This window comes from Octopus sinensis, linkage group LG1 (genome assembly GCF_006345805.1).
Source record: "Octopus sinensis linkage group LG1, ASM634580v1, whole genome shotgun sequence".
NCBI lineage: Eukaryota > Metazoa > Mollusca > Cephalopoda > Octopoda > Octopodidae > Octopus > Octopus sinensis.
In genome coordinates, this window is record NC_042997.1 from 99,692,443 (window position 1) to 99,718,233 (window position 25,791).

The 25,791-nt window shown below is 35.9% G+C and overlaps 1 protein-coding gene across 5 annotated transcripts in view; it reads right to left on the reverse strand.

Annotated features, from left to right (window-relative positions):
• Positions 1 to 25,791, reverse strand: part of LOC115214762 (CDP-diacylglycerol--glycerol-3-phosphate 3-phosphatidyltransferase, mitochondrial) — a 307,311-nt gene that overhangs the window by 8,389 nt on the left and 273,131 nt on the right. For all 5 annotated transcript variants that reach the window (XM_029783799.2, XM_029783790.2, XM_036503260.1 and 2 more), the window contains exons 6-7: positions 19,083 to 19,459; positions 10,945 to 11,170 (exon numbers count right to left, since the gene is read on the reverse strand). In XM_029783799.2, the coding sequence (XP_029639659.1) occupies positions 10,945 to 11,170; positions 19,083 to 19,459 (603 nt within the window). The remainder of the gene's footprint in view (positions 1 to 10,944; positions 11,171 to 19,082; positions 19,460 to 25,791) is intronic.

Consider the following 25,791-nt stretch of genomic DNA (forward strand, 5'->3'; position numbering starts at 1 on the left):
TGTTACTGTTTAGCTCCAAGTCCAGCTTCTTTCAAGCAAACATGTGATCAAAGGTAACTCACCATTGTATAGGTCGTCTACTTTTTTTTTTCTCAACTACATTATTTGCTGTGCCTTTCTTTAAGAAGAAAGACCCAATGGATTTGAGAGAGATTTGACTACTATCCTTAGCAGGTTAGATGACCACACAGAGGCACTCTTGTTGTCTCTGATTGATTAGGCAAAGAAATGACACATATGGTGTTGGGTTCAACTCCACTGAGTGGCATCTTGAGGAAATGTCTTTTATTATAGTTTCAAATGGACCAGTGCCTTGTCAATGAAATTTGGTAAATAGAAACTGTATGGAAACCAGCTGTGTGTGGGGGGAGTGTGTGTGTGGGGGAGTGTATGTATGTGTGTGTGGTGGGGGCATGTGTGATGTGTGTGGTGTGTGCGTGTGTGTACATACATGCATATATGTATGTATGCATATGTGTCTATATCATCATAATCCTTATTCAAAATTTGTTTGACCCATGCTAGCATGAGTCAGACAGTTTGACAAGATCCACTGAGCCAGATGACTGCCTTGAGCTCCTGTATCTCTTTTGGCATGTTTCTGTAGCTAGATGCCTTTCCTAACACACATACACATACACACACACACACACAAATACACGCACACACATACACACACACTGAGCCTACAACAAACACATTGCTCACACACTTTTGCAGCATTTATCTCAAACTTACATATAGCAGGCCTTTGTCAATATATTTTGATAAAATATTTACTCAGCATAACATATTGAGTACTCTCTACTTAGTTCATGAAACCACTTGGAATTCCTCATATTATTTAAATATTTACACACAAGGGATAAACCTGTGAGATTAATACACTGGACTTCTAGACTGCTAGATATGAATCAGGACTTCACACTTTACTAGTTTTAGTTTTATGATGTCTGTCTGTTCAATTAATATAGCTCTTCACCATCTGTCTGATTGCTAAAAGTGATCCTCTCCAATTTCATAATTAAATTCAATGGTAAGATTTAGAAAAAAAGCTACAGAGATTTTAGCAATGGTAAAAACGAAAAAGAAAAAGAAAAAAGGGGAAAGAGAAAGAAAATGAAGTGAGAGAAAAAAACTATTCCAACAAAAATCTCATCCATGTTAACATTGACGTATATGTAAAAAAAAAAAAGAAAGTATGAAAAAAAAGGGTTATAAAAATAATTTGACAAAATGTAGAAGATGGGAATTTAATTAGTATTAGGTATTCATTCAGCACCTTGAAATAATTAAATAATATCCAGTAGTGTGTCTCTATCAAATCAACAACAGCTATTTACTGATGGCATTTTGCCCAATTAAAGCTGGATTAGTTAATCTAACCTAATGTTTCTCGATCTTTTTTATGGGTTCCCCTTCTTCATTCATTCTACATTCCTCCTTCATATTCATACTCATGTGGATTCTCAAAGAAATTAATAATAAACTCGGTGCCTCCTTAGAAATGTTTTCAATCAATACCCACTTGAATAATACCAATGCCCCCTAAGGGCCAGAACACTCACTTTGAAAATACTGGTCTATTTTTATCTAGCAGTGTTGCCCTTGACTATCTCTCAAATTTGGTTTACCTGTTCAGTGAGAAAACACAGAGGAGGAGGAGGAGGAGGAGGAGGTTCAAGGCTATAGTAAAATTGCAACACAGCTATTCTATCAAACCTTGAAAGGACTTGAAACTGGTCCAACTACTTCTACCTCATCTCACTCACCACCCTTTATTCAACATCATTTGGAGACTGTTTGTAAATAATTTCATAGTCTTTAACACATCCAATATTCATCTCGGTACTTTTCCCCACATGTTTCCAAACAAACCAAATAATGATTTCTCCCACTGGCACAAAGAAGATTTTCAGAGGAGCGTATGAGGGAGGGGGTACATAGTTGATTGAATCAACTTTCGGTACAAGCCAGGCACTATTTTATTGACCCTGGGAGGGATGAAAGATAAAGTCAATTCTATCAGTGAAATCTCTTAATAATAATTAATTCCTCTCTTGAATTGGCAAAAGTTCTCCCCTTAAAATATACTCACAGCCACCTGGGGCCAAGCCTATTTGGGGTTATCTATGATATTCCTCAAAAGGAGGAGTCAGCAACATTGAACAAAACACTGTAGATTTATTTTTTCAAGTACAGTATACAGTATATTGACAACACTAGGCAACCAAATTTTTGCTACTATTAGATGAAATGGTGCTAATAGGTAATTTGGGAGTGTTGATTCCGAATCTGCAATCATGTTTTTGCACTATCATTATTATACTGCTTTCAAAATTACAATAATGTGAAAATTCATGACAAATAAAATGAATGTTATGTTAAGTGTAAATTACCATTATTTGGTATAAGAACAATAGAAACTAGGTGGACAAGTAACTCTGAAACCAATAAAACATAAAACAAAAGTGTAAAGTGAATATTATTAATTTTACGTTTTTCAAAAATAGCTTTGGCATTTTCTTTCATGCTTATGTTGCATGTCTGTTTCTCGTTTTAAAAATCAGCAGTAGTCTGTCAGCATGTTTGGCTTAAGTCTGCCACTGTAGTGGCTTTCTAGCTCTTTGATTTCTTGATGAAATCATTTACCAAGCTCATCACTTACATCACCCATATTGGGTGGGAAAAAAGTCAAGATGAGAATGGAGAAATTGAATTTTTAGAGACATTCTTACCCCAAGTTGCTTATAAGCTTTCAAAAAATCATTCACAATTACAACGTAGTTAGATGATTTTTCATTTCCCCAAAAAATTTTTACAAGAGAAACAAACTTTTCCCAAGCAGTTTTCTCTACTGGGCTTAATTTTTCTAGAAAAAGATCATCACAAATTAGTGTGCGAATTTCTGGTCCATTAAAAACACCAGCTTTGATCTTAGCTTCACTCTTGCTAGAAACAAATTTTTCATTGAGATAATAATAATATATAATAATAATAATAAAATTATTGTATACGGTGCTCAATTTGAATCCTTCACCGTCTTCAGTCATGGCCTTAACAAAATTCTTAAACAAGCCAAGTTTAATGTGTAAGGGAAGAAGGTAAATTTTCTGAGGGTCAACTAAAAGGATATATTTAATGTTGCATTTCTCTGGAGTGAAATCACTTCTCTTTAGCCACTCTTTCTCGTCACAGTGATGCTTGTCATCTCTGCTGCTCCAAAGGCACAAAAAGCACTGATGCTTTGTATACCCCATTTGCAACCCAAGACGCAAACCAATAACTTTCAAGTCCCTGCATATATTCCACTTGTGTTCAGAATATTTAATCAAGTGCAAAATTTAATCCATTGATTCATAAGTTTCCTTTAATCCTACAGCATGTGCTAGTGGTGTTGAAGGTTTTTGCCATTATGCAGCAAAACAACTTTTAGGCTTGCTTTGCTGGAATCTAGGAAGAGTCTACATTCTTCAGGATTATGACCATACCCCATCTCATGTAGGAGTCTTTCAACATTACAGCAAAAACAAATACCGTCCTTCTCCATAAAAAATTCATACAATTCTGTATGCTGTTTTCGAAAATAGGAGCATTTTACATCATCATGATACCATTGTTTGAACCTGGAGCCCAGTAGTTCTGACTTTTCTTTCCTTAAACCCATGTCTTTAAATAATTTAACTCAAGTTCACTTAATAAATGAGGAACTTTTTTTGAAGATCCTGGTTCATCACAATGATCTGCTGTACCACTTGGTATGCCTTCAATTGAAGTAGATGCAGTACTTTCTTCACTTAAACTTTGTCAAAAGATGAAGGAGGTTCTGGAATTGGAATATTTTCAGCAGCATAAACAACTGCTTTTAAAACTGAAGGGCAATCTGGATAATCAATCTTGTATTTGTTCTTCTTAGAGAAACCAGTGATGTTGGTTAAGCAGAAATAACAACCGGTATACTGGTTTGTTGGTTCACGCCATATCATTGGTACTGCAAATGGCATACTTTTCCGTTTACCATTCAGTCATTGAGTTAGTGCTATGTAGCAGTTTTTGCAACAAATATAAGGTGCCCATAGTCTATCTTGGTCCCCAATTTTGCACCTAAAGTAAAACTTGTAAGCATTTCAAAATTTCTTTGTATGCTTATTTCTCTGATTTTTTTATGTAAATTTTCCACACAAGTAACAAAAGCTGTCCGGGTGATTAACACAAACTTTTCTGCTCATCATAAATACATACAGTAATAACCTAAATCAACACTAAAGGAAGCCTATCAGCAAACTAAAATATAAAATTTATCAACAATAAATGTTACTATAAAACATCAAAATATATTTCTCAACAAAAAAATCATTGAAATTATCATAGAATGCACTGAAGCTATGGTTATCATGAAACAATTTTTTTCATCTCAAAATTTCAAACATTGATCACTTTAATAAATAACTAAACTTACTACTAAACTAATTTTCATATAACCTGGCTATTTTATTTGATGTACTGTGTTTTAACAGCACTAGCAGTTGTCAAGAAAAGGGAGTCTGAGTAGCTTACTATAACCTAATATCAATAGTCTAATGTGAGGAGAACTTTACTATAATTACAGCGATAATAAAGTAAAATAAATTCTCATCTTGTGAGGCAATTTAACAGGTAGCCTACATTTCCCTCTATCAGCACTTATTTTTGTTTCGGTGATGAGTATATGAATGAAAATCGAAAGCAAATAGCCGACTACTTTGTCAATATTATCAATTGGTTGGAAAATCTGATGCTGTGAAATAGCTAAAAACTTATACATGTTGCCTGAAAACTGATGTCAGATTTGAATTCAGTACCCTAAAATTACCCTAAAACATCTGAAAAAGTTTATACAGCATGACTAAAAAATTTTTTTGTTGCCCAGTGTAATGTATAGGCTTAAATCTTTCTGTCTGAGATGTGGTCACTTCTGATTCATTTCTTCAACTAATTACAAGTCTTCTATTAAAATAATGATTTCTTAATTGAAATAAGGATGTAAATTCATAAAGGAGGAATGTCATTATTTGAATTTATTTTAGTATTTTTCATCTTTTACATGTTTCAGTCATTGGGCTGTGGCCATGCTGGGGCGTTCCCTTGAAGGGTCTATTAAACAAATAGAGCCCAGTATTTATTTTTAAGTCTGATGCTTATTCTATCGGTTTCTTTTGCCAAACCACTAAGTAATGAGGATGTGAACAAACCAACACCAGTTGTCAAAAGGTGGTAGGGGACAAACACAAACGCACACACATAATTGTTGTTTGAGCAGCACAAGCCTTAGTAATTATTACCAAAGAGTAAAAAAATCATACAATAATACAAATCTTTTCCATGAAAACGTTAAATCATTTGTTGATAAATCTAGGCTTGCTTCCCAACCACATGGTTCCAGGATCAGTCCTACTGCGTGGCATCTTGGGCGAGTGTCTTCTACTATCGCCCCAAGCTGACCAAAGCCTTGTGAATGGATTTGGTATACAGAAACTGAAAGAAGCTTGTCGTATATATATATATATATATATATATATATATATTTGGCATTAGGAAGGGCATCCAGCTGTAGAAACACTGCCAGATCAGACTGGACCTGGTGCAGCCTCCTGGCTTCCCAGAACCCAGTCAAACCATCCAACCCATGCTAGCATGGAAAACGGACGTTAAATGATGATGATGATATATATATATATATACACACACACATGTAGATGTGTACATATCTACATGTGTATGCCTTGTGTCTGTGTTTGTGCCCCACCACCACCACCTGACAACTGATGTTGGTGTGTTTACATACCTGTAACTTAGCAGTTCGGCAAAAAGATCAATAAAATAAGTACTAGGCTTTAAAAAATGACTGAAACATGTAAAAGGTAAAGGTAAGTATTTGGGAATTTTCTATTATTCCTTTTTACCAAACAGTAATAGCTTTTGTTGGTGGCTTATGGGTTGGTTTGTTTTGAGGTTTTTTTAATCATTTTTCAAAGCCATTTATGCTAATGTTGCCACTGTTTAGATTAGTGGTTCTGAACCAGGCTCCACATGGCCCTTCAGGGTCCACATGACCCTTTGGGGTCCAAATAAGATTTTGTTGTTAAAAATTTATGTTCAGTAGATAGCTTATACTTTGACAATACACAAAATATTTTAATATTTTTTTAATGCAATTCTTAATATTTAATAACAAAAATACAGTGATATTTCTTTTATATACAGCGAATGGTTACATAGGTCCAGTAGAGCAAAATAGGAATCAAAGGGGTCCATAGGAAAAAAATGGTCAAGAACCACCAGTATAGACTCAGATCAGACCTGTGACCAATGGCGTTCCAATTATGATCACCCAGTCACTGTATTTATCAAGGACTATACATTGAAGGCAGAGTATAAACTGAGGGATAGTTGTCAGCTATTTCTTGTAGCTGGAGTAATGGCATAGAGGCTTCTTAAATTATCGGCTAGTTTTTTATTAGGATTAATTTCTTCATTAAAATCACACAATAAGTTTAGATCGTCATTTTAATTACTACAAAACTCCTAGGGGAGTGTCTTGAATTTTATGAACAGAGACATTGGTATGAAGATATCAATAACCAAATGCTTAAGCAGTAATTTATCTATCCTGACAATCTATCAATCCATCCATCTGTTCATAACTACTTTTGAGGGATCCACACACACACACACACACACACACACACACACCACACACACACACACACACACACACACATACACACACAAACATAATGCCAGCTAAAGCAAGAAGCATAGAAAAATAAAATCTATTTGTAAAGCTAAATATAAAATGAATACAACATAAATAAATAAAGGTAAGGAAGTGTGAAAGGAACAACTTTTTTGTATGTTTAATTTTTGCTCTTTCTTGTGAATCTTTCCCTGTTCCCTCTCAGTTGTTGCTGACAGATGAGTGTTGACAGCATAACAAACCTCGACTATGATAAGACTGAACACATGTTGACAACAGGGACCACAGCAAGGGTGGAGTTGAGAGAAAAGGAAAATTTTTTTAAAAATTAAAATAAAAAAAAGAATTGTGAGAAGAGGGGAAAAAATTATAGAAAATATAAAACTGTCTCTTAGGAAAAATAAATAAATAAAATAGTAAATTGAGTGAGAAAAAGAGGACATTGTGTTTGAAGTTAATTTATATCCTAAAGACTTAACTATGTGCACTAGAGAAATTCCAGTCCTCTTGGAAAAATAAAATAAAACTTGGAAAGAGGAAAGCATTTGGAGGTATTGAAAGATAACATAGCAGAAGGCTGGGGACGTGAAGAGGATTAAGGTAGAATATTCCTCAGAATAAACACTGAGCCTAACAATTTTATAAACAAAGAAATTGTAAACAGCATTAAGGTGGGAGAACATTGGTAGCAAAATTAACTTAATGGATATCATCCTTACTTCTCTTCTCTCTCTCTCTCTCTCCTCTCTCTCTCTCTCACACACACACACACCACACACACACACACACAAAGAGAGAGTGTATGAGAGTGGGGTGAGATAATCCTTTCTACTATAGGAACAAACAAAGCCTGGAATTTTTAGGGGAGGCAGGCTAGTCAATTACATCAATTCCGGTACTCAACTGATGCTCATTTCATCAACCCAAAGGATGGAAGGCAAAGTCAATGTTGACAGAATTTGAACTCAGAACATAAAGACAGTTGAAAAGCTACTAAGCATTTTGCCTGGCATGCTAACAATTCAGCCAGCTCACAGCTTTAGAGAGAAAAAAGATTATAAAACTAGAAAGCTTAAATGACAGAAAGAAAATATCTCCTTCTATGTCTTGAGTCAAAACATTTGAAAAATAAAAATGGAAATTTTGAAAAAAAAAATCCCTTTCATTTATAATGTAAAACCAGTTTGAGGAGACAATGATCAGATGCTATGAAATATATAAACATCTGCTAAGTACTGATGAGGTTTTGAAGGTCTGTACTTATCTCCAGTTTTTATGGAATTACCATGGGTGAGAGATGCAGTCCCCCCATGACATAAAAAAACACCAGTCATTTCAGCTAACATTCACAAATGATCTAACAAAGTTCAACTGAGGTGTACAGAATTAAGTGTACTGCCAAAGCACAGTGGATTTCAACTACCAATTAGACGATAGTCAAAAGTATTATAGATTAATAAACCTTATCTGTTAGATAAAGTAACTGATAAGGAATTATACTGTAACTTGTTTTTCATTCTTGTCAAATAAATACATCATCAGCTGTTGAGGTGAACTAAACTCCTTTCACAGCTACTCAATGCCTCCACCATTTAGGTAAAACTCATTGCCTACAGTTTTTTAAGCAATGAGGCTTATGTCCTTAGGGGATATTGAGAGAGTTTCTAAGTTGTATATGTCATTTGTAGATGGTTGTACTGCAAATATCACATGCATGATTTGGGCATCAGGGTTCCACTCATCAACTGCTCTAAGCAGCAGAGACAGTAGCCTGCAAGCACAAAGTTATGCATACACCCCTTTAAGGGTTGAACAGAGTTGCTATCAGTTGCCATTCATGAGAAGGTGATAGCATTTTCACCACAAAGTTTACCAACCTTATCTTCAACATTGTAGCACTGTTAGTGAGTTTAGGTTACTATTATACTATATTTCACTGAAACAAAAATCTAATAATATAAAAGATGGCATTCATTCATTAATTCATTCATTCATTCCCTCCCTCCCTCCTACTTATCCTCTCTTCCTCTCTCTCTCTCTTTAATACAGCAAACCCAAGCTGAAAGGCGGTTCTTATAGTATTGAGTTATATGAATAGTTATATTGTAATTACTCTAACAACACAACCACTACATTCTTCCCTTTGATGTATAAACTCTAAGCAAGACACCTCTAAGCAAAACGAAAAATTAATGCAGATGTGACTGTGTGGTAAAGAAGCTTGCTTTCCAACCACATGGTTTCAGGTTCAATCCCTCTATGTGGCACCTTTGACAAGTGTCTTCTACTATAGCCCCAGGCCAACCAAAGCCTTGTGAGTGAATTTGGTGACAGTAACTGAAAGAAGCCCATCATATGTGTGTGTGTGTGTGTGTGTTGTGCATGTGTGTGTGAGTGTGTGTGTCTGTGTGTCTTTGTGTTTGTCCCACCACTACCTTGACAACCAATGTTGATGTGTTTATGTCCCCATAACTTAGTGGTTCAGCAAAAGAAATCAATAGAATAAATACGAGGCTTAAATAAATAAGTCTTAGAGTCGATTTATTCAACTAAAATCCTTCAAGGCAGTGCCCCAGCATAGTCAAGGTCAATTGACTGAAACAAGATAAAAAATAAAAGATAAAAGCCTCTATATGGTTTCTTGATATGTCAAAAATAGCAGCCAAATCTCCTCAAATTCGACACACAATATCATTTTACAAAAAATATGGGTATATTAGTCACTGTAATCCTAAATATATATAAAAAAAAAGACAGGATGGCCATGGCTGAAATGCATTTAATCAAAGAGTTGCTCTACCAATATTGACCTGTGATTACCCCTGTAGCATTTAAACTGGTCATATCCGGCCCAAACATTCTCCCTTGTTTTATGTTCAGATTGGCCAAATCTAGCCTCTTACACGTACCCTACAATGTCTTTCTAAAAATAAGAACTTGCATCATCAATATTTCAAAGCTATGAGATATAACATGATTAATTCAAAACAATGTGACATAATTGTTACACTTAAAAAAGTAATTTGAATGCTGAAGGGTTAACCCTTTTGTTACCGTATTTATTTTGAGATGCTCTGTGTTTCTTTCAATTACTTTAAATATAACAAACAATTTAGTAAAATAACTTCGTTATCATTCAGCTAGTGTTAGGAACATAAATTGTGACTAAGGTTTGGTGGAAGATTTTAATTCAAAACTTATGAAAACAAGACATTTGTACTCAAAGCAAGAGCCGGTTTCAGCCAGGTTGGTAATGAAAGGGTTAAACAACAACAGCTACAATAATAAAACCGTTACATGCAATGTCATTACCAGTTCGAATATGCCAGTGGCAAATTCAAACTTATAAGCAGGCCATTTACTGTGTTTTGTCATGGAGAAAATTTTTCGCTGTAGACAAATGGTATAAATACACCAAAAACGGCTTACAGCACCACCTATCCAGACTGTGAGATGCAAGCATTTCAGAGTGGTTATCTCCTTTCCAGTCACAGAAACTAGAATGTGGTGCTGCGAGCCGATAAGTGAAATAATCTTTCTAATACTATTCCAGTCATCACACGTCAGCTGGTAATGCTGACTGGTGGCTCACCATAAATAAATTACAAGGTGGGAATGCTAAGCAGTGGTATGTATAAGTGCAATGTTATTACTAGTTCGAATATGCCAGTAGCACATTTTGAACTCTTAAACTTAAAGCCATTCACTGTGTTTTGTCATAGAGAAAATTTCTTGCTGTAGACAAATAGTGTAAATACAGCTCACAGTGCCACCTATCCAGACTGAGATGCAAGCATTTCAGCATGGTTATCTCCTCTTCAGTCACAGAACTGGTTATAACTTTGCATTTATAGACATCACTGCTTAGTGCTCCCACCCCGTAAAACTGTTACAATATATATAAATGGCAGGCATGGCTGTGTGGTTAGGAAGCTTGCTTCCCAGCTACTTGGTTTCATGTGACACCATGAAATTGAAGTTAAGAGTGCCTTGGTTGGTGTGATGTGATGCTGGTGGCACCTTGGGCAAGTGTCTTCTGCTATAGCCCCGGACTGACCAAAGCTTTGTAATTGAATTTGGTAGGCGGAAGTTATTGCCGTGTGTGTACATGTGTGTGTAAGTGCTTGTGCCTCCTAACAGAGAGGGAAATAAACTGGTCAATATAGTTATTCAATAACATTTTACAACATAGAACACAGTAAACTCACCAAAATTTGAAGAACCAATTAAAGTCAGACTTGGCAGCTGGTCTTTTGAAATGTAATACCAAAGCCCTTTCACATGAAATGTCCATTTATTGCGATAGTATTCATATAACTGAATGCGTTTTTGTTGCTCAAATGCACAGAGTTTTTGGTGAAACTGCCGAGCAACTTGGATATAAAGATATGGAATGGCACCAGCTGCCCCACTGGCACCATAAAAGCCATTCACCTGTAAAGAGAGGAAGAAGTAATTTCAAAGTGGTGATTTAAATATAATTTCTAGAGACATGTAGTTGAAATAATAATCAGTGTAGAGGGTGAAAGAAGTGATAAAATTGGGGCCAGAGATAGAGTAGGATTGAAGAAAACTTTAGGAACATCTAACAACAAAAATTTCTTTTTTCTTTCTTTTTTACAAGCTGGAGAGTATTAGAACCAGCTGAAAAGATATCACCAATTTAAGATAAGTAGGAGGTTGGCTACTGCAAATATGATGACCAATCTATTGAAAAAAATGATGATGGTGATGATGACAAAAGCATGAATGGTGTGATAGAGATGATGTGTGAATCCAATTTGATTAGACTACCATCAAAGAGACATTTACTAACTACTATTATCTTCAATAGCAACCCAGCTTTCCTGTTTCCCCAACAACACAGATGGATTATTGCAAGTGCCAGCAGGAGAAGCTGGTCTCTATGTCACATGGTCAATTTTCAAACTGGCAAGACTGGACTTCTCAAAGTTTCAAGATGAGTCATACCAGAAACAAAATCTATTTACATTAATGTGTATGGAAATTGTCTCCAAAATACACCTATTCTGTATTTTGGAGACAGTTCTCATAGCCAATAAACCTGCAACGTTTCTTTTTAGAGTTCAGTAACTTACACTTTAGCTGTGCTAGAATGTAAATGGTTCGGAAGGTCAGAAGGCTAAGTTGATCATAAACTGGACTACTTGGTCATAATATTGAGTTTCTGATTTGGGGGAAAAAACAAACACAACATAACGTTACATTTTTGGTTTTGTTTTTAACCCAGTCTTCAATCTATGTGTCAATAATAAGTGACGAATCTCATGAGAATGTTATTTGCAACAGAGGTGGTTTTTATGCAGATTCAAAAATGATTTATCTCACGTCCACTTAACACCATGAAATTGGAGCTAAGAATGACTTGGTTGGTGTGATGTGATGCTGGCAAAAGAAGATATATTTCATTGGCTGTGTGAATAGTAACCAAAATGACTTGTGAACATTTCAGTGAATATTTATTGCAAGTCATAAAGATATCTGGCATTGGCAGTTTACAGTGAACAACATAGATATTTGCTCTCTCTCTCTCTCTCTCTCTCTCCTCTCTCTCTCCTCTCTCTCTCTCTCTCTCCTCTCTCTCCTCTCTCTCTCTCTCTCTCCTCTCTCTCTCTCTCTCTCTCTCTCTCTCTCTCTCCCCTCTTTCTCTCTGAAAGAGATGTTCTGAAATTATAGAAAGCTCTCAGTATGAAAACATGTAGTCAGCCCAAAAATATATGAAGTCAACTGCACAAATTTCCATGATAAAAGTGGTCCTTGGCTGTCTGTCCTTAATCATCTGTGCTCTAAGCCATGTGCCAAATAGTTTTTATAGGGGACTAGAAGCCAAATTCTAGAAAGTTCAGGAAAACTACATCATGCAATAGCCTCGAGCTGATTGGTCAATTAATACACCAATTACATGAAACCATGATGGTTTGCTCATGGTGTTTCACTGAGTATGTAGCAGTTAGGATTTCAAATCACTATTTAAGGGACTGGGAGCCCTTTTGCACTGATTCATGTTTTAAATGTCTGTCTCTAAAGTCACAAAAGAACTGTTTACAACTGGCGGCATTATTTGATGGCTTAGTCAGAACTAGAACAGCAGTGAGGCCTCCAAGACTGATAAGAGAAAGAAAGTCATCATGTGCTTCAGAGTGGACTTTGCTAACAGCTGCCAAGATACAAGGCATGGTGTTAAACTGGACATCAAATTAAGTTTACATCATAAAAATATGAACAGGTCATCTGACGGCATTCTGCATAGGTTTTGTCTACCCAATTTTCATTCACAAGGCTTGAGTCAACTCAAAGTTTTGATAGAAGATACTTTCCAGAGGCACCATGCAGTGAGACTGAACCAGGGACTATGTGATTGAGAAACAAACTTCTTAATCCCACATCCAATAACGAGGTGAGGAAAACCATATTCTTGAGGCAATGACAGTTTATCACAGAAAAGATTCCATGAGAATCATATAGGTCTCCCAACAGCTAAGTGAATTAATGTTACAAAGAATTAGACACCTGCAGTTGATTTGAAACTAAGACCAATATGGCAGCAGCAGCAGTGGCAGTGGTGGCAGTAGTGGTGGTGGTGATGGCGGTGATGGTGGTGGTGGTTCAATATGTTTATCCACTCAGCCATTTCTCCATCCACCACATTGATATACCTATGGTCAATCTGAAGTATCCTAAGCAATATCTAAATTGCTGAATATCCCTGCTTGAGAATAAATCAATATTCTTTCCAATAAATCCTGCATATGAATTTTTCTTCCTGTTATTTCCCATTAGAATGACTTCTAGAAGGAAAAAAAAAAATCAATGACTGATAGCAAAGCACAATGGGTGAACTTTTGACCAGCAACTTAACATGCACTGATTCCAGCATTTGTTGTGTCACCTTTGTGTCAACACAACAATCTCAGACAATAGAAATATTGGTGATGGCAACAGTGAGAGTAACATGGATGATGGTGATGACAGAAAGTAGCAACAGCATCCTCATCACCACTTACACCACCATCACCACCACCACCACCACCACCACCACCATCATCATCATCATCATCATCATCATCATCATCATCAACAACAACAACAACAACAACAACAATAGCAACAGCAGCAGCAACAACAACAACAAAACAATGGGATGGTGATTGTGATGAAAATGATAATGAAAATAGTTGTGGTGGTGTTGGTAGTGGTGGTGGTGGTGCTGCTTGTGGAAACGACAGCAAAGATGGTGGTAGTAGAAGTAATGATATAAATTTTCTAAGATTATTTTGGGTAATTAGTGTTACGGGGGGGGGGGGTTGTCGGTTAAGTGATTTGATTTGACAGTTTACATTACAGAAAGACAAACAGGAATCAAAAGTCAGAAAAAAGATTCTAATATCATGCAAGAGGAAGTAGGGAAGGAAGCGCCTTCCTAAATTAAATGAACCTTATTGAATATTTTGCTATTTTTACTTTTTCACTCTATAATATTCTTTCATGGAACCTTGAACAGTTTTGAAAAAGAATATATCAAGTTTTCTCTTGCCCTAACAAGTCAATCTTGAAGTATATTTTATTGACAAAATTCTCTCTCTCACTCTTTCTACACACACACACACAGACACACACACTAACACACATACACACAAACATAAATATACATATATATATACATACATATGCGTATATATATATATATATATATATATATATATATAATTTAAAAATAGGATAAAATCTTTATAAGAAATTATCAGGTAGTTAGCGTGAAAAACCTCATAAGGGAAAAATTCATTAATTATTCCCTTTAAATATATTTATTTATATTAAGGGCATTACTATACATAAATGCCTCATACTAGGAGGGACTCTTAAAGTCAAAACTACCATAATAAAACACATATATATATATATATATATATATATATATATATATGTGTGTGCACACACACACACACGTACACACACACACACACGTACACACAAGCATACATGTGTGTGTGTGTGTGTGTTTGTCTTTGAGTTTGTATTAGGCCCCACCACCTCTGCTAGACAACCAGAGTTGGTTTGTTTACATCCCCAAAGAGAACCTCCAGAATAAGCACTGGACTTAAAAATAAGTACTGGGGCTGATTTGTTTGACTAAACAATTCAAAGCAAAGCTCCAACATGGGCCACATTCCAGTGATTGAAACAAGTAAAAGAAAGAAGACACTTTAAAACATAAACTTAACATAGTTAGTTTCACATCCCAATCCTCTAACCATCATCAAAATTGAAGGACAAACCAGAGATACAGACTATTGAAAAATACATTTAAACATGTTCAGCAAAACTGCTATTTCACTATTGGGGGAGGGTCTACAACAAGACTCAGAATATCATCCAAGAGTTTTATTATGTTATTGAGGCCTGTCATCAAGATTCTTTTGAAGCAGTTTGATATATGAAGAGAGTAGGGGGAACCATCACATATTTTCATTTCTCAGATTCCAAAGAAATTATTGGCGGTGGTGGTGGTGGTGGTGGTTCTTCTTCTTCTTCTTCTTATTATTATTATTATTATTATTATTATTATCCTCCTCCTCCTCCTTCTTCTTCTTCTTCTTCTTCATCATCAACATCATCATCATTGTCGTCGTCGTCGTTGTTGTTGTGGTCATCATCATTATCATTATCATCATTTTAATGTTCACTTTTCCATGCTTGTATGGGTCAGGTGGAAATTTTTTTTGAGGTGGATTTTTTTATATGGTTGGATGCCTTCCTGTCACCAAATATCACCTGATTCCAGGTAAGTTTAATATTTCCCCTTAATCAGATGTGTTTTCTCAGGAAACTGAGGATGAAGGACACTGCTTGCCCTGATGGTCACATTTGTTTACAACAGTCATGCAATGTCAACACGAGGAGACAATAACACACACATCCACATACATGCAGACGCACACATACAATGAAGATGATGATGGTAGTGGTGATGATTATGGTGCTAATAGTGGTGGTGGTGGTGGTCGTGATGATGATGATGATGAATGATGTACCATTAAATTTTTAGTTCTTTTCTTGAGTTCAAATCACCCCCAACTCATGCTTCTTCGCATTTCTTCCATACTGCTCCAAATCTGTATATTTACAAACTTAAGCAACCATAGCTAGCCTAACTTACACCCACAATGATTTATTGCTGGTGTAGTTTTGTGTTTTCTGAACTATTAACCTCATATTTTTGTGCCTCTACACAATGTTTCAATCAGTATGTTCTCCAATCATTTTCTAGACAAAATAAAAATTCCCAGTTAGTTTTTATTTGCTTTCCATATAAACAAGACATTTTCACCTTACTTCTGCCCCCTTCTCTTACATACTTTCCAGTTCATATCCTTTACTTATAAACTTGCTGCTGTACTTAGAAACCTTTCACACATTTTCACTTAAAACATCTTCATTATGATAATAATTCAACCATTTCTTGTTCAATTTTCTTTAAAAAAAATTTTAATAAAAAATAATAATAATCATAATCATAATAATAATAATAATATAATAATAATAATAATAATAATAATAATAATAATAATAATTATACCTTATAGCCCCATCTCTCTTTCCCTTTTCCCATATTTCCTGACTGTTCTGGTATTTCAATATGAATCTTCCCCTCAATCTCATCACTACCACACTGTTACTACTTCAATGTCTGACCCCTTTCTACTGGTATAAGTCTTATATCCCCAGACATGGCTTCTTTTGCAACAGAAAAGACAGTGTTAAAAGAATAGACAATTCAGACAGAACCCTGATGGTAAACCTCTCAACACTCATAAAGTTGTGTATGCTACAATAAAGAGTAGCTGTTAAGGTGCAATGCTACTCCAAAATGAAAATAATATAAGGAAAGGATGGTTACAAATGATACAAAAGCTACTTTCCAAGATCACGTGTCACAACAAAAATCATCTAATTCAGTGCCCCATAACCTTTTTTCACTTGCGGTACACTTATATTCTTTTCAAAATTCAGCAGCACACCTGAACTAAAAGTATAACTAAAAGTATAGGGAAGAAATTATATTTAGGTTACACTGGGGCACACCTAACATCCTCTCATGGCACACCAGTGTGCTGTGGCATACTGGTTGTGGAGTACTGGTGTAGTTCACTTCTCGTCCTCAACACACACATATACACACAAATCAAATATGCAGAACAATGGATACTCTTTTACTTGTTTCAGTCATTTGACTGTGGCCATGCTAGAGCACTGCCTTTAGTCGAGCAAATCGACCCCAGGACTTATTCTTTGTAAGCCTAGTACTTATTCTATTGGTCTTTTTTGCCAAACCGCTAAGCTACAGGGATGCAAACACACCAGCATTGGTTGTCTAGTGATGCCGGGGGAGGGGACAAATACAGACACAAACACATACACACACATACATATATATATATAGATATACATATATATATATATACAACGGGCTTCTTTCAGTTTCCGCCTACCAAATCCACACACAAGGCTTTGGTTGGCCCAAGGCTATAGTAGAAGACACTTGCCCAAGGTGCACACAGTGGGAATGAACTCAGAACCATGTGGTTGGTAAGCAAGATACTCACCACACAGCCACTCCTGTGCCTAAATAGATCAAATTCTTTAAGATTGTTGATGAGCTATACTGCAAACTTGTTTAAATCATGCCAACATAGCAAAACCGATGTTAAAGCAACAATGAGAAGGACAATAATAATGACAATCATGCCACCACTGCCAATGATGATGAGGATGATGGATTTTCATCTTTTTTTGATCTCAGAACTTTTAGCATTAAATGCAAAATATCAACACTCTATTCTATATAAGTAAACAAAGACAAATTTGATAATCAAAATCCAGTATCCTTAAATAAGTACATTCTAGAATATTATATATTGTATAGTGAAGGTTTGTGGCTCGGTGGTTAGGGTGTTGGGCTTACAATTGTCAGGTTGTGAGTTCAATTCCCAGACCAGACTGTGTGTTGTGTTCTTGAGCAAGAGACTTTATTTCATGTTGCTCCAGTTCACTCAGCTGTAGAAATGAGCTGCAATGTCACTGGTGCCAAGCTGCATCGGCCTTGGATAACATTGATGGTGTAGAGAGGGGAGGCTGGTATGCATAGCCAACTGTTGGTCTTCCATAAACAACCTTGCCTGGACTTGTGCCTCAGAAGGGAGCTTTTTCTAGGTGCAATCCCATGGTCATTCATGACCAGAGGAAGTCTTTACCCGTTTAATATTGTAATAATATTACATATTGTATAATATTAAATATTATCTTATAATTAACAAAAAGACTGCTATTAAAATATGTTTTTAAAGGGTTTTTATTTAAAAATAAATTCTAAGCATATTGTCTTTGCAAACTCTCTAAAAGCAGTAAGATCAATGTAAGATTCATGTTCAGGGTAAACACAGGCAGGGAGACTGATGTTCTGGGTAACACAGCTGTCTTAACAGCATTATAGGCCTCTGGCCAAATCAATGCACTGGGTCCCTAGACCCCTGAGGACCCCAAGCAACTGCCCAGTGTGCCCATATTTTAAGAAAGAACTGCTGGGGAAAATACCTTGGAAATAATGTTTTCTACTATAGGAACAAGGCCCGAAATATTAGGGGTGGGAGCTAGGCAATTTCATTGGCCTCAGTACTTGACTGGTACTTATTTATTGATCCCCAAGAGGATGAAAGGCTAAGTCAACCTCAACAGAATTTGAACTCAGAATGTAAAACCAGAAGAAATGCTACTAAGCATTTTATCCAGTGCAGTAACAATTCTGCCAGCTTGTCGCCTTAGGATTGGATTGGAAACAATGATTAGTGTGGGGCATGGGAGGGAAGAGAACATAGACACAATACATCATAATGGTTACAGTAAAGAAAAAAACCCAGAGTCCAAAGATAGCATCTCTGTGGGGCAGAGTTTGGACTGTGCTGTGAGCAACTTCATGATAATCAGTGTAAGAGTAAGTAAAGTTACCTTCTTGAGTCATATTGACTCATAAGGGCTGGTTTACTGGACTCCATGGCATATATATTGCCCACCTAGATGGGTCACCAGTCTGTCGCAGGATTACTTCTTTTCCCCATCTGAGTGGACTGGAGCAACATGAAATAAAGTGTTTTGCTCAAGAACACAACATGTCACCTGGTCCAGGAATCGAAACCACAATCTTATGATCAAGAGCCCAACACCCTAACCACTAAGCCAAGCACCTCCATATGCCAATCAGTGACAAAGACACAATGAATGAAGCAAAAATAAGGAGAGAAAAATAAATAAATGAAACAGAAAGTAATACCTCAGGAGAAGCCATCATTATTTTAAATCTGGCACAAGATTTCTCTAGGATTAACTTTAGGTAGTGGTCAGTAAGATTGAAATAGCCAGAAGCCAGCAGAATCTCATCTTCTTGTGTAGCTGATCTTAGAAGGTGTTTTGTAATTTCTTCATCATCCAAAATTCCAAGTGGTCCCATTTGTATGAGAGGGTAGACAAAAGTATCTGCGTTGCTATCAGAAGAGTCAGATTCAGATTGGTTTGGATTAGAGTTGCAGACAGAATTCTTGGGAGAAGAAGACTGCGAAGAATTAAAGCAATTTTCATTGACTGTTTTACGAAGTAATGCTAAGACTTTATCCCTGGCTTTCCACTTAAACCGCGATCCATCATCTGAATCTGAAATTAAAAGCAGATGATATTACAACATTTTCAACTGTCGAGCCAAGAACATCCACATGCATATAAATTCATAAATACAAACAGACATTATAAATGTATGTGTTATTTATGTGAATAGATAGCAAGAGGTATATACATATATAGATATACTCAGACTAAACAACAGATACTTACATGTGTGTGTGTGTGTTATGATGATAACGATGATGATTGATTAAAAATAAAGCTTTTACTTTCTTTTTAAAGTCCAAAGTAGATTCTAATGTGTACATTATCATTGAAGCAAATTAATTCCAAATCTCTTTACACTTTATAAAATGAGACAAGTCTGCGTGTGCGTGTGTGCGTGTGTGTCCATGTATGTGTGTGTGCGTGCATGTGTGCGTATGTGTTACGAGAAGGAGATAGCTTGTGAAAGATGAAAAACATTTAACAAGGAGAAAAAATGGGTGATACACTTCTAGCATGTATGAGAGAACAGAAAGAATAACCAGTTTTAACCCAGTTACTGTGAAATGAAAGAGGTTACAAATAAAGAACATGTTTCACTGAAGAAGTCTAATAAGGCTAAAACATGTTCAGAGTTGTCAATATACTGCCACAGATCAAACTCATTCCTCACTATATCCTCACATTGAATTTCAACTAATTTAAAAGTTTCAGAGTAATCCCTACTTATCTTTTTTGACCAGAATTAATGATTAAGTTCATTCCCTCCAGGTGTAATTTTATGTAATTAATATTTCTTGATTCATAACATGAAGTATTTTGGCATTGATTTAACAACAAATAAACTACAGAATGAAAGAAAGAGATGGAAACATGGAAACATGTTGTTAGACATAGCTAATATAAGAGCAATGAGAGCAAGAGAGAGAGTGAGAGAAAGAAAGAGAGAGAGACAGAGATAGATAAAGACAGGCAGAGATAGGCAGAAAAGAGAGAGACAGAGAGAGAAAAAGAGACAGATAGATGATGGGGAAGAGATAAAGTGAGAAGGATTAACGCTAGGAACAGAAAAAGAAATTGAACTATACCAGTCAGTGATATAATTAAAGCAATGATGGTGGTTATAACATTGATGATGATGATGATGATGATGATGATTATGATGATGATGATGATGATGGTGGTGATGACGACGTTGACGACAACGATGATGACAACAATAACAACAATGAATAATAAACGATGATGAGTGATGATGAAGGCAACGACTCTGATGTTGATGATGACAGCAGCTCTTACAATTGTGGCTGTGTTCCTGAGTAATCTGAAGCTGAATATGACTGAATCAGAGGTCAAAATCAAGGTCTTTGTTAAAAACTACATATTTTCTGAAAAAACTTTTATCACTTCTTGTCAGCTCCAATTGAGCCAGCCCATGTTCAAAAGTATTCTTTAAGACTATTCATGTGGTACTTTGCAAATGTGTCTTAACTCATGCCACCATTGGAAAACAGATGTAAGATGACACATGATGTCCCCCACCACCACCACCAAAAATGACAATAGATTTTCATCTAGGTTTGATCTCGAAACTTTTGTTTTAAATGTAGTGTATCAAAACCAATCCATTCCCACAAAACACAGAAAGACTAATTGATCAAAAATGCACGAAACTTCATCAAATTAACTTATATGCTACAATATTGTATGTATCCCATAAACAACATACTGTTAGTAAACTGTATACACACACACACACACACACACACACACACACACCACACACACACACACACATATACACACATATAAATGGCTCTCTGTCAGTTGCGACGAGGGTTCCAATTGATCCGATCAATGGAAAAGCCTGCTCGTGAAATTAACATGCAAGTGGCTGAGCACTCCACAGACACGTGTACCCTTAATGTAGTTCTCAGGGAGACTCAGCGTGACACAGAGTATGACAAAGCTGACCCCTTTGAAATACAGGTACAACAGAAATAAGAAGAAAGAGTAAGAGAAAGTTGTGGTGAAAGAGTACAGCAGGGTTCGCCACTACCCCCTGCCAGAGCCTCGTGGAGCTTTAGGTGTTTTCACTCAATAAACACTCACAATGCCCAGTCTGGGGATCGAAACTGCAATATAATGCGAGTCCATTGCCCTAACCACTGGACTATATATATATATAGTCGATTAAAAAAAATAGAGAGAAAAGAAAAAGAAAAAAAGAAACAAACAAGCAATGTATTAATAAGATGCTTGGAGAAGGAAGAGAGTAGTTGTTTTATGTTTCAAACATAGCTCTTCTTCAGAAACAGAAATAACAGGAAATAAATTAAGTAAGGTGGTAAATTTTGATCCTTTCACCTGCACAATTTTCACTAAGATGTTATAGAAGTTAGTAGTAACGAAATGTGTGGAGAGATAACGAATGATAAATTCATCTAAAAAAAAAACACGTTAGAGTTTTTGCATGTATGTGTGAAATGAAGTAGAAGTATAATATTAAAACAAAAATATATTTTTCCTACATCTTAAAATCACTGGATAACATGTATACATAACAATCCCAGATTGCAGAATAGATTTGTAAAACTAAAGCCTTTTCTCTTTGCAATTTTTGGCAATGAAATGAGTTTCATTTTTGTGTGGAGAGAGAGAGAGAGAGAGAGAGAGAGAGAGAGAGAGAGAGAAAGTGAGTGGGTGACGTAGTTTACCTAAACATTGAATGGTGTAACAATCTATCATAATTATATCATTATACATCATCATCATCATCGTTTAACATCTTTCCATGCTGGCATGGGTTGGATGGTTTGGCTGAGGACTGGCAAGTCAGGAGGCTGCGATGAGGCTCCAGTCTGTTCTGGCAAGGTTTCTACAGCTGGATGCCCTTCCTAATGCCAACCATTCTCAGAATGTAGTGAGTGCTTTTCAAGTGCCACTGACACAGGGACCAGTCAGATGGCACTGGCATCGATCATGCTCGAATGGTACTTTTTACATGCCACTGGCATGAGAGCCATCATGATAAATTCCTTGTATATATTTTTACTTTCTGTAAATAAATGATAGCCTTTCTGTTCTTGATATTATCTGTACAAACTATCATTGTATGATTATAAGGAAAATGAGTTAGTTAAGATTTATTTGTATGCACCTTTATAAAGTTATACTCAATACACTTTTTTTTTTTGCTTTGTTTCAGTTATCAGACTGCAGCCATGCTGGGATACTGACTTGAAGAATTTTAGTTGTATAAACTGACCCCAGTACTCATTTTTTAAAGCTTGATATTTATTCTATTGGTTTCTTTTGTTGAACTGCTATAGGGGACAATTAAGATAAAACTTAATCTTCCCTAACATATGTGTATACATAACTAGTAACACTACTAAGTACAATGGTAGATTAACCACTATACTGGAAGCTGACTGGATAATGTTAAACTACATGGAGCTCTAACTCAAACAATGGTAGTCATACACACGAGATATATATGCATGTGTGTGTCTATGTGTGTGCGTCTGTGTGTGTGCATCTGTGTATGTGTGTGCATGTGTGTGTGAGTGTGTGTATCTGTGTGTGAAAGAGAGAGTTACACTCTCTTTGCCTTGACTTCATGTGATTGTTGTAAACGAATGACACCATCATGGAAGCGCTGTTCCTCATTTCCGATCTTCCATGGACACATAATCTGGTCATGGGAAAATGTCAAATTCCCAAGAAACAGGTGAGGGTTGGTGACATGAAGGGCATCTGGCCATAGAAAATCTGTCCCAGCACATTCCATCTGACCCATGCAAGTAAAGAGCACACATTAAAACAATGTTGATGGTGGTGGTGGTGGTGGTGAAGATGAGGAGGAGGATCTCTCTGGAGCTAATAAAATAGATAATACCAGTCAAGCACTGGAGGTAGTTCAATTGCTTGATAAATCGTGGTAAGTGTTGCCAGTTGCTGCTTCACCAAAACAAAAGGATATAATCTTACACAACCCCAAGAGCAAAAAAACAAAATGTAGAAACAGAAAGAAAAAGGGAAAACTTTAATCTATCAGCAGAAAATTGATCTGTTAAAAAGTTTAGGTCTTTAGCTGACAACACTAATACAGGTTCAGCAAAACAGCTATTTTGTAAATGTCAGCATGAAGCAAATTATCTACATTATTAGTGACAACCTTCTAACGAGTCATATGTAACTTTATAATAATAGATGAGCCATGAATAATCATGTGTTACTTGACTCGCACATATACATTACCTGAGCAACAGCTAAGTGTGTGTGTGTGTGTGTGTGCACGCGTGTGCGCGTGTGTATGTGTGCGTGTGTGTGTGTGTGTGTGTGTGTATGAATCAGACAGACAGAGACAGAAGGAGAGACAGAGGAATAGGGGGGAAAAGGGAAAGAAAGAGATACAGACAAACAGGGAGTGAAGTATATGGAAAGAGTGTATGTGAGAGAGAGAGAGAGAGAGAAAGAGAGTAAGACTCACATGAACTCAACAGAGTACATCTCAACTCATCTTCACTCACAAAAGGAAGGGCTCAACAAATAATTATAGGCAATTACAAATAATTCAGAGCTGCATCACATAGGAGCCAAGTAAGAAATAAAATAGAAATGTAATTTTGATATTCAACATTAAACAAAATATAATTAGAAGTACTAACTCACGATAACATTTTGCTTCTCATTTATATACATCATCATCATCATCATCATCATCATCATCATCATCTGATCCTCCTCATCATCATCATTACCACCACCATCACCACCACCAACACCACCATGATCATTTAATGTCCATGTCCCATGCCAGCATGGATTGGATGCTTATTACAGGATCTGATGGATTCAAGGATTGCATCGTGCTCCAAGTGTGGCATGGTTTCTACAGTTGGATGCCAACCCTGATACCATACACACACACACACACTCTCTCTCTCTCTCTCTCACACACACACACACACACAAACACTTATACCACTCTACCATAGGTTTTATGCAATTATAATCAGTTATTCAATCAAAATTTTAATAATAGATGGGAATATTAGATGGTGGTGTTGTCATCCATTATTCAAACTCCAATCAAATAATTGCAATGTAATTGCATGAAACCTATGGTACTGGACTACTGATTTCTATTAAATAAATATTTATACACCTATGCAGTACTGAGCACTATTTCTTCCAGTTTGTCACTAATGTATATAATAGATGTGTGTAGTAGAGACAGAGGGAGACAGACAGATAGACACAGACAGAGATAGAGAGAGCATAAGATGAGGTTTTCATCCTATTTCACAAAAAAATTATAAACCTCTCTAGTAGCAGTACAACAGTAAAATGTGCCCATTGCATTAAGATACAAGGTAATTAAGATTCACAAGTTATAACACGGAGTCCAGTGTCATATTATCGAACACGTCTCCGAAATGGCCCATCAATGGAACATTATATTCATGTATTAGTATGTCCTGGTAATGTTGCATAATTTCAAATTTTCCACTGGACTCTGTGTTGTAACTTGTGAATCTTAATTACCTTGTATCTTATCGTGTGAATTATTAATTCAATAAGTCTTATATTATGTTGATGCTTTATATTTTGCCTGCGTATTTATATATATATATGAGCATTTTTGAATATTTTTAAATACCTACAAGTTTTTATCTTATATCATATCAACGTCTTTTGTATTTATTTTTTTGTATCTATTTATATATCTATGTATTTATATATTTTTAATGCCAACATATTTTTAAATTTTTTAAATATTTTAAAATATTTGCGTATTTTTTAAATATTAAATATTTATATGTTTATATACTTGTATGTTTTTAATACTGTATTATCTGGAACTTTATATTGATTTATTAATGTCTAATGAAGGTACACATATATATTGAATATTCTACTGGATAATAGGTCATGTTCCTCTAGTTTTCCGCTGGTATTGCCTCCATTCATATTATAAATTAGAACTTACGAGCTCAATTTGAGCACTTTGATTCTAGCCTGTTTCTGAGCATTGTTAAAGTTAACAATCTCTACATAAAATTGTATAATTTATATATATACATATATAGGTGCAGGCATGGCTGTGTGGTAATAAGCTAACTTCCCAACCACAAGGTTCCAGGTTCAGTCCCATTTTGTGAACCTTTGGCAAGTGTCTCCTACTCGTATAGCTTTGGGCCAACCAAAGCCTTGTGAGTGGATTTGGTAGACAGCCTGTCATATATGTATATATATATATATATATATATATATATTGTTATTATTATTTAAAGATCATAATGCATGTAAGGCACTACTAATAGTTTCGTATATTGAGAGAACTCAAACATATTCTTCAGGCACAAACCACA